At 45.7% G+C, this 12,323-nt stretch overlaps 1 protein-coding gene across 7 annotated transcripts in view; it reads left to right on the top strand.

The window, feature by feature from the left end:
• KIF16B (kinesin family member 16B) overlaps positions 1-12,323 on the top strand; it is a 198,809-nt gene that overhangs the window by 98,072 nt on the left and 88,414 nt on the right. For all 7 annotated transcript variants that reach the window (XM_061622598.1, XM_061622596.1, XM_061622599.1 and 4 more), the window contains 2 exons: positions 417-1,766; positions 11,634-11,792. In XM_061622598.1, the coding sequence (XP_061478582.1) occupies positions 417-1,766; positions 11,634-11,792 (1,509 nt within the window). The remainder of the gene's footprint in view (positions 1-416; positions 1,767-11,633; positions 11,793-12,323) is intronic.

Below are 12,323 nucleotides of genomic sequence, written 5' to 3'. Positions count from 1 at the left end.
CTTCAGTTCCTGAGGAGAGCCAGTGTGGTGTAGTGGTTAAGGTGTTGGACTACGATCTGGGAGACTAGGGTTCAAATCCCACACAGCCATGAAGCTCACTGGGTGACTTTGGGCCAGCCACTGCCTCTCAGCCTCAGAGGGAGGCAATGGTAAACCCCCTCTGAATACCGCTTACCACGAAAACCCTATTCATAGGGTTGCCATAAGTCGGGATCAATTTGAAGGCAGTCCATTTCCATTTTCAGCTCCTGAGATGATGTTTTCTTGTGATAGAAATGTGTTTAAATCATTTTTAATATTATATTTTAGATTTTGTAACCTGCTCTGGGACCTATTGGTGAAGAGAGGGGAATAAATAATAATTAATACAAAATATCTCAAGAAATAAAATGGCTTTTTTAAAAAAACTTTTTTAGAAAGCTGATAGAAGAAATGGAGGAAAAACAAAAATCTAACAAAGCTGAACTAGAAAGAATGCAGCAAGAGGTGGAGTCTCAACGTAAGGAAACAGAAATAGTTCAGTTGCAAATCCGAAAACAAGAGGAGAATCTGAAAAGGAGGAGCTTTCATATAGAAAGCAGGATGAAAGACTTGCTAGCAGAAAAGGAAAAATTTGAAGAAGAGAGATTGCGTGAACAGCAAGAAATAGAGCTTCAGAAAAAGAAACAAGAAGAAGAAATTTTTGCTAGAGTTAAAGAAGAACTTCAGCGATTACAAGAGCTCAATCAAAATGAAAAAGCGGAAAAAATGCAGATTTTCCGAGAACTGGAAAGACTTAAAAAGGAAAAAGAGGAACAATATATCAAGTTAGAATTAGAAAAAAAGAGGTTGGAGGAACAAGAAAGAGATCAAGTGCTGCTGGTAGCAAACTTAGAAGAGCAACTTAGAGACAAGGAAATCATGATACAGCTGTTCAAAAGAGGAGACGTGCAAAGGGTTGAAGAAGAGAAGAAGAACCTTGAAGACATCCGAGAGTTCCTCTTGCGAGTCAAAGAAGCCAGATCTGAAGGAGATGAAGACTGTGAAGTGTTAGAAAAGGCTCAACATAACTTTATGGATTTCAAGAGGAGACAGCTAGAACACCTGACTAGTTTAGAGAGAGACTTGGTTCAGCAAAGGGATCATCTAGAAAAGGAAGTAGCTGATGAGCATGAAAATCTGGATCTTTTGAAGTGTGCACATGCCCAGCACTTAAATCTTGAGAGAAATGATGAAAGCATGTCAGATGCTGCCCTAGCTGTTGAAGAATGCAACAAAATAAAATCGTGTGAATACAGGCTGCAGCATAAAGAACGGCAGCTTCTGTATCTGACAAATAACCATTTGCCAACTTTACTGGAAGAAAAGCAGAGAGCCTCTGAAGTAGTTGATAGAGGCCTGCAAAACTTGGACAATATTCTTTATGAAGTTGAGAAAGAAATGGAAGAAAAAGAAGAACATCTAGCACAGTATAGGGCCAGTGCTAGCCAGCTACAGCAGCTTCAAGAAACATTTGAATTTACTGCCAATGTAGCTCGTCAAGAAGAGAAAGTTCGGAAAAAGGAAAAAGAAATTCTTGAATCAAGGCAAAAGCAGCAAAGAGAGGCACTGGAGCAAGCAGTAGCTAAGCTAGAAAGACAACACTCTGCTTTGCAGCGTCATTCCACCATAGAAATTGAAGAGCAAAGACAGAAACTTGCGACTTTGAACAGCAGTTGCAGTGAACAGGCTGGCCTGCAAGCTACTCTAGAGGCAGAACAAAAAGCCTTGGAAGAAGACAGAGAACAGTAAGATGCATCAATTTTGATTAATAAATATACACTTTCAATGGAGTTTCATTGAAAAGACACAGTTTCAGTGCAGCAGGAAGTACTAGTCATCCGAAGTGATGGTAGCTGTAGCGGGGATGTAGTTGTCCAAGGTCCCGCGAGGGGGGCTTAGACCCCTTACTTTATTGGGAGCAGGGTTCCAACAGGGTCGCCATCTCTCCAGTGTCCTTTTCTGTTCATTGGAGCCTATCAGAGTGAAAGGAGGCAAGTTGGCCACTGAGAAGACTCAGCAAACACATTCCCTTTTCTTTGCTGATTGGGTCCTAGGGACATGTGTTGTGGGATCATGCATAGGAAGGACTGAGGAGTGTGGAGATGGCAACAGAAAGTGGAAAAGGAGGGGGAGGAAAACTTGGGCGCTCTCCCTCCCTCCCTCCCTCTCTCCCCCTCCCTCCCTCCCTTCCTCCCTCTCCCCTCCCTCTCTCTCTCTCTCCTGCATGGCCTCCAGTTTGTTTGTTTACGAGAATCTTACTCTCAACCCAGCAGCAGAAAAGGGGGGGAGGGTGAAAATGTGTGGTTTTGTTCCAACCCAAAGCCAGTAGTAGTAGGGGAGGAGGAGGGAAAGAGAGAAAAATATGTTCAAGGCAAGGGGAGAAAGTTAGTGTGTGTGTGGGAGAGAAATGGTGCTTTGCTTTTAATTGTGTTCTGTAGATATGTGTCATGCATGATAAGGTGAAATGAAAATGAATATGCCTAAAGTGTGTGTGTGTGTGTGTGTGAGAGAGAGAGAGAGAGAGAGTATATGTGGTACAGCCAACACCAGAGGTTAGGATCAGGAATTGCCATGCATATGTTTCCTCCTAAAACTCATAAGTTCTGCCCAAATGCAGTTACTCTGAATCTTAGTATGACAACCAAGAAGGGAAACTCAGCAAAAAAACTTCCTTACTTTACAACATCTTAGTACATTTGCTCATGTACATGCACAGAAAATAGTAGATCTAGCTGAAAGATTACACATGGAGATCTGCATTGATTGTTGCAATGCATCAGTAAGAGAAAATACTCCAAAGTAACAAACTGAAAGTTCTTTTTTTGTATAATCCCAGAAGGTTGTATAATCTTAGAAGGGGGTATGCCTGTGAAGGGGCGTGCATGGCTATCATCTGAACATCTGAATTTGCCATTGCACACACAGAGCAGTAGAGCTGTTGTTGTGAAGTGATTTTTAGCTGTGGGGAGCCAATGGGAGCTTTCCACATACGAAGCTCCGCTCGCCGCACAGCTGACGAGCGGGGCATGATTGCAGGTGGGGGTGAAGACGCTGTCCCCATCTGTTAATGGGGCAACGTTGCACGTCGCGCCTGTGACGTCAGCGCGATGTGCAGTGTAAGGGGCGGGGTCTATAGGACTATTTGAGTCCAGCCACCCCTTCCACCTTCCTCTTCTGCTGCTCGACGGCTTCGGCGCGGTGCGGCTCCTTTGCCAGCGCACGTGTGCCTCCGGAGGCTTTCTGAGGCCAGGCTGACTGTGCGGCGGCGGCAAGCCCCCCCCCCAGCCTCATCGGGAGACAGAGAGGCAGCGGCGGCGAAGTGGCGCATAGCGAGGCTTGGTGGCTGGCACCAAGGCCTACGGGGCAAGGCTTCTGGCCTTGGGAGGCCCTGCGGCGGCAGCGGCTGTGCAGTCACTACGAGGCAGCAGCGCAGGATCGGAGCCAGCAGCGGCGAGGACCACAGGCGAGACGGCCTTTGGCTGGCAATTTTTAAATTTTAATTTTAATTAACGCGGGGGTAGGTGGTGCATGACCCCAACCATCAACCCTTGCCGCGTGCAGGTCAATTAGGCTCCCCCCCTGGATAATTGGGTGCCGGGAGGGGGTATAGAATAAGCAGGCGGGCCCCTTCACAACGTTTTGAAATCACGTCGTTTGTAAGCGGGGCCCCAATCTCCCTCTCTAGACAGGGTTGGGCCAGGGAGACCCAAATCAACTAGATATGCCACCCAAGAAAGGACAAAGGGGGGCCAAAAGGGAAAGGAAAGGCCCCCAAAGCGGGGGGGAGATGCCCACCCCCAGCGGCGGTGGGGGCAAGGAGCGGGGAGGGGCCACCATGGGCGGCCATAAGTAGAGAGTGGCAGAGGCACCATCCAGGGCGACAGAGTGGGTATAACAGGAGCCCTGCTGGATCAGGCCGGAGGCCTACCTAGTCCAGGGCTCTGTTCTCAAAATGGCCAACCAGATGCCCTGTATGGGAAGCTCGCAAGCAGGTCGTGAGCCATGGGCGTCCCCAACGGAATAATGCTCCCAGCTTTCATTTAAAAATAAAAATAAAAATAGTACGTTTCTAGCATTTGTAGAACCTGAGACAAAACGTACAAGGGAAAACAAGTGAACAGGCAGAGGCTGATCTCTGGCAGCAGCATAGGGCCTAGTCCTCAGCATGTGCTGTCTGGGGTTATACTCTTTTCCCCTGCCTCCTTTCTCTCTAGATGCCCCTTTGTTCCAAGTTCTCTTTGCCATGCCAATTAGAGGGGGGGGCTGAGGCAAGATCAGTTGCCACCTCCTCCTCCTCATTTGCATTGTCTTCCGTGGCAGTTCAGTGCTCCTCATCCTTGCTGTTACACAGCCAGGCCTAGAGCAAGAGGGCAGGCGTGGCACTGGAGGCAGTGGCTACTGCTCCTTGCAACACTACTCACTTTCTGAGGCGCGAGAGCAGCAATTGCCCTGTGCCACCGGACTTCTGAGAAGGAGGTGTTGCTGTGCATGGCACAAAGTGGGGGGGAGGCATAGCAGACAACCACCCACCCACGCAATGGGGCTTGTAACTCCAAGGAGCTGCTGCTCCCAAGTAGTGTCTGTGAGTTTACCTGAGGCAGTGAGATCTTAGCAGCTGCCTTACAGTGCCAATCCCTGGGAAAAAAGGGTTGATGCTAGCACCATAGAATCATAGAGTGGGAAGGGGCCTTATAGGCCATCGAGTCCAACCCCCTGCTCACAGCAGGAAATACACAGCTGGAGCATCTCCCGCAGATGGCTGTCCAGCCTCTGCTTGAAGACATCCAGTGAAGGGGATCCCACCACCTCCCTAGGCAGTCGGTTCCATTGCCGAACTGCCCTTACTGTCAAGAAGTTCCTTCTAATGTCCAATCTGAATCTACGCTCCTGCAACTTAAAACCATTAGACCTAGCCCTACTCTCTGGGGCAGCAGAGAACAAATCTGTACCCTCCTCTATGTGACAACCCTTCAGGTACTTAAAGAGTGCAATCATGTCACCCCTCAGCCTTCTCTTCATCCTCGTTGCCCTCTTCTGAACCCGCTCTAACTTGTCTATATCTTTCTTAAAATGAGGCGCCCAGAACTGAACGCAGTGTCCCAGATGAGGCCTGACTAATGCAGAATATAGTGGGACTATTGCTTCCCTCGACCTGAAAGCTATAGCTCTGTTTGTGCATCCCAAAACCGCGTTTGCCCTTTTTGCTGCAGCATCACACTGCTGGGTCATGTTCAATGGATATGTGCAACAGGGAGATAGGAGGCAAGAGGCCTTCAAAAGGGTAAGAAGAAGCCACCGGCTGCTTAGGGACAGGTGTCCCTTCCCCAGTTAGACTCTGGGTACTATGAACTAGGTTAGCAGGCTACCCGGTTTAAGGGGAGGTTTGTTATGTTATGGTTTGCCTTTTGTTTCCCAGTCTCATACCCCAACTCCTGGCTGGCCTTCATGGCCTCCAACTCACGGCTGGCCCTCATGGCCTACAATCTTCACCCTGTTTAGTCATGGCAATAACAGCTGTGGTCAGAATGTACAGAAGTACACTTGGTCACACCAGTCTTATTCAAAGGGGCAGGCAGTGAGGGGTCCACACTAGTTAGTCTAGGATCAGTGAGCTGCACGCATGGAGTGCTTCAGAGCCTTCCGTGAGGGGGCAGTCAGGAGACAAGTGGGCTCCTAAGCAGTGGGGCACTATCTGTCTGAGTGGATGTTCATAGGTATGGCAGCTTGTGGGAGGCATGTTAGCACCTGAGGTTTCAGCTTATAGTATGAAGGATCCTGCCCCGGTGTTCACATTTCTGTAACAAGATTGACTCTTGCCCAGGGCTGAAAGCTGCACAGGGGCAAGCTTGAACCGTCCCAGATGAGATCCTGGATTGGGACCATGAAGTGTTTCCTTTCGGCCCTCTTGATGTTAGGGGTCTTTTAATGGGGTTATTATGCTACGATGGGGCTTGAACACCCATACTTCGAATTCAGGGTTATGGCTGCCTTATGCACCGACCTGGCCGTGTGGTCCCCTTTCCTGCGGTTGCAAGCCTGGATTCAGGAAGGGGTTTTAACTATGAATGTTACCTTTCATTAACTCTTTTCCGGGGTTGGAAGGTGACTTTTGGACAGAAGAGCTCATGGCCTGGGGTCGGGTCTCATAACTCTCTTATAATTAGGAACACTAGAATTCATGGCCCTTGCCTGTCCCGTTGTTCTGGGAGAAGTTTATGCAGGGAGTCAGAGAAGGCCATAAGCCTATCTATTGCCCTAGCATGATCACCAGCTATCAGAATGCAGAATAGGGCAGCAGGGGTAGTGTGAAGGGGGGCTAATCCTGTGAGCTGCGCGCTGGAATTCCCTTGGATTCAATGGGTTACATTGCCCCCAGCATGCTCGCCAGCTTCCAGAAACAGGTATTCAGGAATTCTGGGCCAGCAAGGGCTATATGCCAGAGTGGCCTTTCCAGTGACTCACCTGCTGATATTCCTGATAGACGGCACGGCATGAGAAGGGGCATGGCCGTGGGAACACTTAGAGGTAAGCTTTCTTAGCCAGGCTGGCGGTTTTTTCCCTATCCCCATCGACCCTTCTTGCTGGACATTTTATGGGTGTAGTGGACCAGTGGGAAATGGTCTGTTCCTTCAGTGAAGACCCAAGCTATTCCAGGCAGTGGCTCATACACTGTTTTGAGGCTTCCAGGAGAAAAGAGGTGGCGGCTGGCTCTACGTGAGACCTCTCTCGACATGCCCTCCAGTTTTGATGTTTCCAGGGAGGGGGGGTTATGCTTGCTCAACGTGGAAGGTCTAGAACGGACCAGAGGTGTACCTCTGCCGAAGGATATTTATTCACCCAGGCTAATATGGACCCCCTAGTTATAGGCCATGCCCTCCAGTTTTGATGTTTCCAGGGAGGGGGGGTTATGCTTGCTCAACGTGGAAGGTCTAGAACGGACCAGAGGTGTACCTCTGCCGAAGGATATTTGTTCACCCAGGCTAATCTGGACCCCTTAGCTATAGGCCATATATGCCTGTCTGGGTCAACAATACCAGTTTTGGCGTTAACAAAAAATGCATTGCAGGGGCTGGGGTATGACCCCTTCCAGTCTGGAACCTATGCAATTAAAATGGGAGCTGCTTCTATGGCAGCATGTTTTTGGTTTCCTCCCGGCACTGGTACAGGATGTGGGACTTTGGGCCTCTGATGCATATAATGGCTATATTCCCCCCTTTTAGAGGGCAGGGGGATGAGGCAGCCTCACGAACGAGCATTGTAAGGGCTGGGGTACGACACCTTACAGTTGGAACCTATTCATCTCGAATTGGGGCTGCTTTTACAGCAGCAGGTTTTAGTTTCCCACAGGCACTGGTACAGGGCGTGGGACTTTGGTCCTCTGATGCGTACAAGGGCTATATTCCCCACTTTTAGAGGGCAAGGGAATGTAGCGGCCTCACAATCTTCATTGTTTTGACAGGTTGCTGGACAGGGATGGAGCAGATGCACATCATAATATGCGGCCACAGCATGGTCTTCCGGGCACCCTGGAGGGCAGCGAATTCGAGCATGGGCTCGCAGTTGGGCCTCAGTAGAGGGGCTGTTGTGCAGTGGCCGGACCGGCAAGGAATGCATGGGGAGTGGCTCCTACCCACTCTGTTCCACCAAGGTGTGGTGCAGATATTTCTGCAGGCAATGGTCATCCACTTCGGTGGTAATGACCGCGGCGTGAAGCAGGGCAAGGCCCTCAGCATACAGGCATGTAAGGACATGCAAGTGATAAGGCAGCGTTGGCCTTTGGTGCGTCTGATGTGGTCAGACATGGTGCGGCATATGGGATCCAGCTGGAATTGATCATGCATGGAAGAAGGTCAACCGGCAAATTCGGTGGGCTCTTCTTGGGCAGGGGGGGTTGGCCATTCCGCATCCCCGCATTCAGCACTGGAAGGGTGAACTGTACAGGGCCAATGGCGTTCACCTGTCTCATGCAGGTAACAACTTATTTTGGGTGACCTGCAGGGGTGTCTGCGAGAGATGTTTCTCGGCAGTGGGGTAAAGGGGGACTAAATAGAGATTTGTCCCCCTTTTGTGGCGGGAAGGTGTGGGAAGGGAAATAGGTAAGGACAGCTAGGTGGCCCCCTTAGGCACCTTTGGAGGTGATTGGTGGTTCCAGAGGCCTGTCTCTCAGGGCTTTACGGCTCTAGGGCAGGATATGGGCTGCTTCTGGGGCCAACTTATCCTCATCTACCCAGGGGTTATACGGCCCTGGGTGGGGATGATGTGGGAAGGCCCCCCTACTCACCTGCAGGGTGTGGCTGGGGTAAAGGGTAAGCAGATGGGCTTGCCCTTGCCCCAGCAGGGGCTGGTCGCCCGAGAGCTGTATGGCAAGCTACTTGCTTATAGACAGTTCCCGCACCTAGGTTTCCCTCTGCAGGTCACTTTAAATTGGGTTTTGTTCTATAATGTAAATAAAGTGGCCCTTGTTCAACCCAAGCTGACGTCTCTGTGTTTTATTTCACCCCTCAACTGCAAACTGTAAATAGCAGTTTTCAGACAATTTTTGTCAGGGCAGCAACAGTGAAGGAAAAGAGTTATCACCCCCTCCCCAGATACTGTGATCCTGATAATTACCACCCCAGCAGCTGCTTTTTGCATTTTTTAAAATGTGCATATTAAATGTGAAGACAAGTTAAATATTGTGTCTAGTTTGGCCATTAGTGACTATAATCAAGACAAGTCTAATGGAACCTTAACAAATACTTGAGGTAAAACTATACAAAAATCAAACATTGACAAACATAATACTATAATCTTCAAAAATGTGTAACAAAGGCAATATACATCATGAAGAATGTTTCTGGTATGTACAAATTTTGTTCAGATGGTCCATTTCTTTTATGAAGAAAAGAGAAATATGTTTTTTGTTAGAAAAGTCCAGCCAGACGCGTTTCGACAATGAAGTCTTTTTCAATGGCTACTAATACGACTTTCAGCAAAAATTGAATATATTACGATATCCAAGGAAATTACTGATATGACTTTAACAAAAATTAAATATAATACGATATCCAAGGAAATATGACATTCATTTCTTAATGTCATATTTCCTTGGATATCGTATTATATTTAATTTTTGTTAAAGTCATATCAGTAATTTCCTTGGATATCGTAATATATTCAATTTTTGCTGAAAGTCGTATTAGTAGCCATTGAAAAAGACTTCATTGTCGAAACGCGTCTGGCTGGACTTTTCTAACAAAAAACATATTTCTCTTTTCTTCATAAAAGAAATGGACCATCTGAACAAAATTTGTACATACCAGAAACATTCTTCATGATGTATATTGTCTTTGTTACACATTTTTGAAGATTATAGTATTATGTTTGTCAATGTTTGATTTTTGTATACTATATCTTTTATATTCTTTTTCATTGCATTTTTTATGTGTTTTATTAAATTTACACTGAGTATTTCCATAACTATATCAACCATAATAGTTTGGCCATTAAACTGTACCAAAATTATATTTTGGAGAGGGAGCAGATAGATGGACAATCTCCGAGAAAATATTTAAAGGAGCACTGAAACAACATAATATGTTTTTTTCCATGAATAGCTAATTACTTGTAAAATAGAGGTGGGAGTGAAAGCATTCCAATTTGGCAATATTCTGTTTCCCAGATTTTTCTGTATAGTTCCAGTTTCATGTTTAGTATTTTAACTATTAAACAAATTTCAGAAAAATAACTACCCCATGGGCTAGCCTAGCTTCAGTGCAGCAGCAGCGATAGTCACCAAACTGATGGTAGCTGTAGAGTGCTTCTTATAGTGAGGTTTGTTTTGTTTTGTTTCGTTTGTGGGGGTGATGTTAAATCCCTACTCTAGTGAATCATTGTAGAATGAAGATACAACTTTTTTGGTTTGGTTTCAACTCTTTGGGGAGTGTACCACACCATATGTTCAAAGAAATAATTTGTGTTTTAGGATTTCTGCAGAAAGGAATGGGTGACATTGTCTCTTTTCCTCAGGGCCAGTGCCAGAAGGCGGCCAAGTTGGGCTGTGGCTGAGGGCCCCTGAAGCGTCCCTCCTTAGGGTGGGAGGGTGGCACTCCAGTTCCATGATCTGTGGCAGTGGCAATCCTGCAACCTGACCCTATCACAGAGAGGGAGCTCCCAGGCAACCCTCAGTACAATCAGTGTGAGCTTCAATAAGCCCACCCCCTGCCCCAACAACCTCTCTAGTCAGTGCAAATGCCATGCTTGCTGTGTGTGCATGCCTGCCATCACCCAAGATGGCAGCAGGGTCTTCCCTAAGGGGTTGATGCCTCTGACGCCATCTTGGTTGATGGCAGGCATGAGCGCACAGCACTCACATCATTCACATGACAAAAGAGGTAGGTGGGGTATGCGGGCGGGCTTATTAGACCTACGGTGCCTGTAACGGGAGGGTGTTGGGTTACAACACCGCGGGCCCGGGCCAGGCTGGTTCCCAAGGGCCCAGCCATGCCTGGCACTGGCCCTGCTTTTCGTCCAGTAGAAAATTTGAGTTTGAATCAGTTGCATGGTTATAGCTGTAGTAAGCAGCTGGGTAGAGCTGAAGAAGCTAACATTTGGAAAAATATTTTTATTTGTTAAAAGTTGTTTAATACTTTGCAGTGCAAATTTTACTTGCAAATTAAGGATGATCATTAATGTGTATGCACTTTCTGGAAAGTTATTTTATTTTGGACTGTCAGGAAATGTGAAAACAATCTTTCAAAATGAATTATCTATCTTGATTTTTATTTTAGTATACTAAAGATTTAAAAGAGGCACCAACCAATAATGGACTTTCAGGTCTATTGAAATATGTCTGTATTCCTCTAGAAATACTTGAAATACTTAAAAACATGTTTGTCTTCATTAATTTAAATCGAATAGCTATTTTTGACTTGTGCCAGTTCCTCTGGAGGCTGAATTGCTGAAATCATTGTCAAAGCTCTAAAATGAGGCAAGGTTAACTCAAGTGTTGCTAATGACCTAAGACTTATGAATCAATCTAACTTTAATGAGCTGACTAAGGTATTTGCTCTGAAAATTACTAGTGTTCATTTGTTTAACTAATATATTTACATCCTAATGAAGTTCCTTGTTGACAAGTGAGTACTTTGCTACTTAAATAGTTGTAACATTCTTTTTTGTTAATATATGTGTGTATCTAAGGAAATGTCCCTTATGGGATACCATCCTGATTTAATTTCTTCTCAAACCATATTGGCTTCATTTTTGTGTCTACCAAAATACACTTGGATATAATTCTGCTCTGAGGCAGTTAATTGAAAGCACTGTAGATAGTTGGTCTATATATGAGCAGTTCCTTAGGGAGGCCCTCTTACAATCCAACTTAGTATGGGTCACCCACCCACCCACCACCACCTGTGTTGATCATGTCAAAGAGTAGAAATCAATCCCCTATTTTTAACAGGCTTTTAGTTTCTTACCCTCTGGGTAAGAATAACTTGCCAGGTGAAATTTCCTTTCATTTGTTTTGTTGGGGCGGCGGCTTGTCTTAGGGAAGCTTACTACAGCAAAGCTTAAGAAACCGTACTGTGCTGATGCATCTTAAATAATATGTGTTGAAATTTTGCTGACAGTTTGGACTTGCAAATACAGCAGTTAAAGCAGAAGATATATGAAGGTGATGGAGTTGCAAAAGGATCCTTAGGAGCTGTGGAGGAGAGATTGTCTCATAGCAGTTCGCCTTCTAACATTACAAAATCTCAATCACATTTTATTCCATTGGTTGACGACAGGTATGTATTCCTGTTTTATCCAACTTACACATCTTCAAAAAATGTTTTCTATAATCTGGTTTTCCTCTGAAGAATTTTTAGATGGATGTCTTTTAATAACATTTTTTTAAAATGCTTTCATTGCAGTCGGAGCAGAATGACACAGTTCTGTTGCTTTGAAGAGTTTAAAGTGTTTCCCAAATAAGACCCTGAACCTTGTTTGATTTTACTTGAGGTAGCTCATGAGTTTGATCTCTTCAAATCAGGGCCCAAGGGTTTATGACATTTTATGATCATATTTCCATAGCATCTAAAAATCTGTTTAATGCCATATAATCAAGGGAATATGAAATACCCAATAGCATACACAGAATCAAATCTCCCCACCCCTGCAAACACCCTTGAGGCTGTTTTCTAAACAACATTATCATCATACGCAAAATTTATATCTTCCTTCTGTTGCTTTTAACCAAAATCCTGCTCTCTTTAGCAACTCTATGCTTATGCCTTCTCTTAATATAAGTAAGCAAATTTCACAGTGAGAACTAGAAT

The sequence above is a fragment of the Rhineura floridana genome, chromosome 4, assembly GCF_030035675.1.
Source record: "Rhineura floridana isolate rRhiFlo1 chromosome 4, rRhiFlo1.hap2, whole genome shotgun sequence".
In the NCBI taxonomy this organism is placed as follows: domain Eukaryota; kingdom Metazoa; phylum Chordata; class Lepidosauria; order Squamata; family Rhineuridae; genus Rhineura; species Rhineura floridana.
This window is presented reverse-complemented; position numbering and strand designations above follow the sequence as displayed.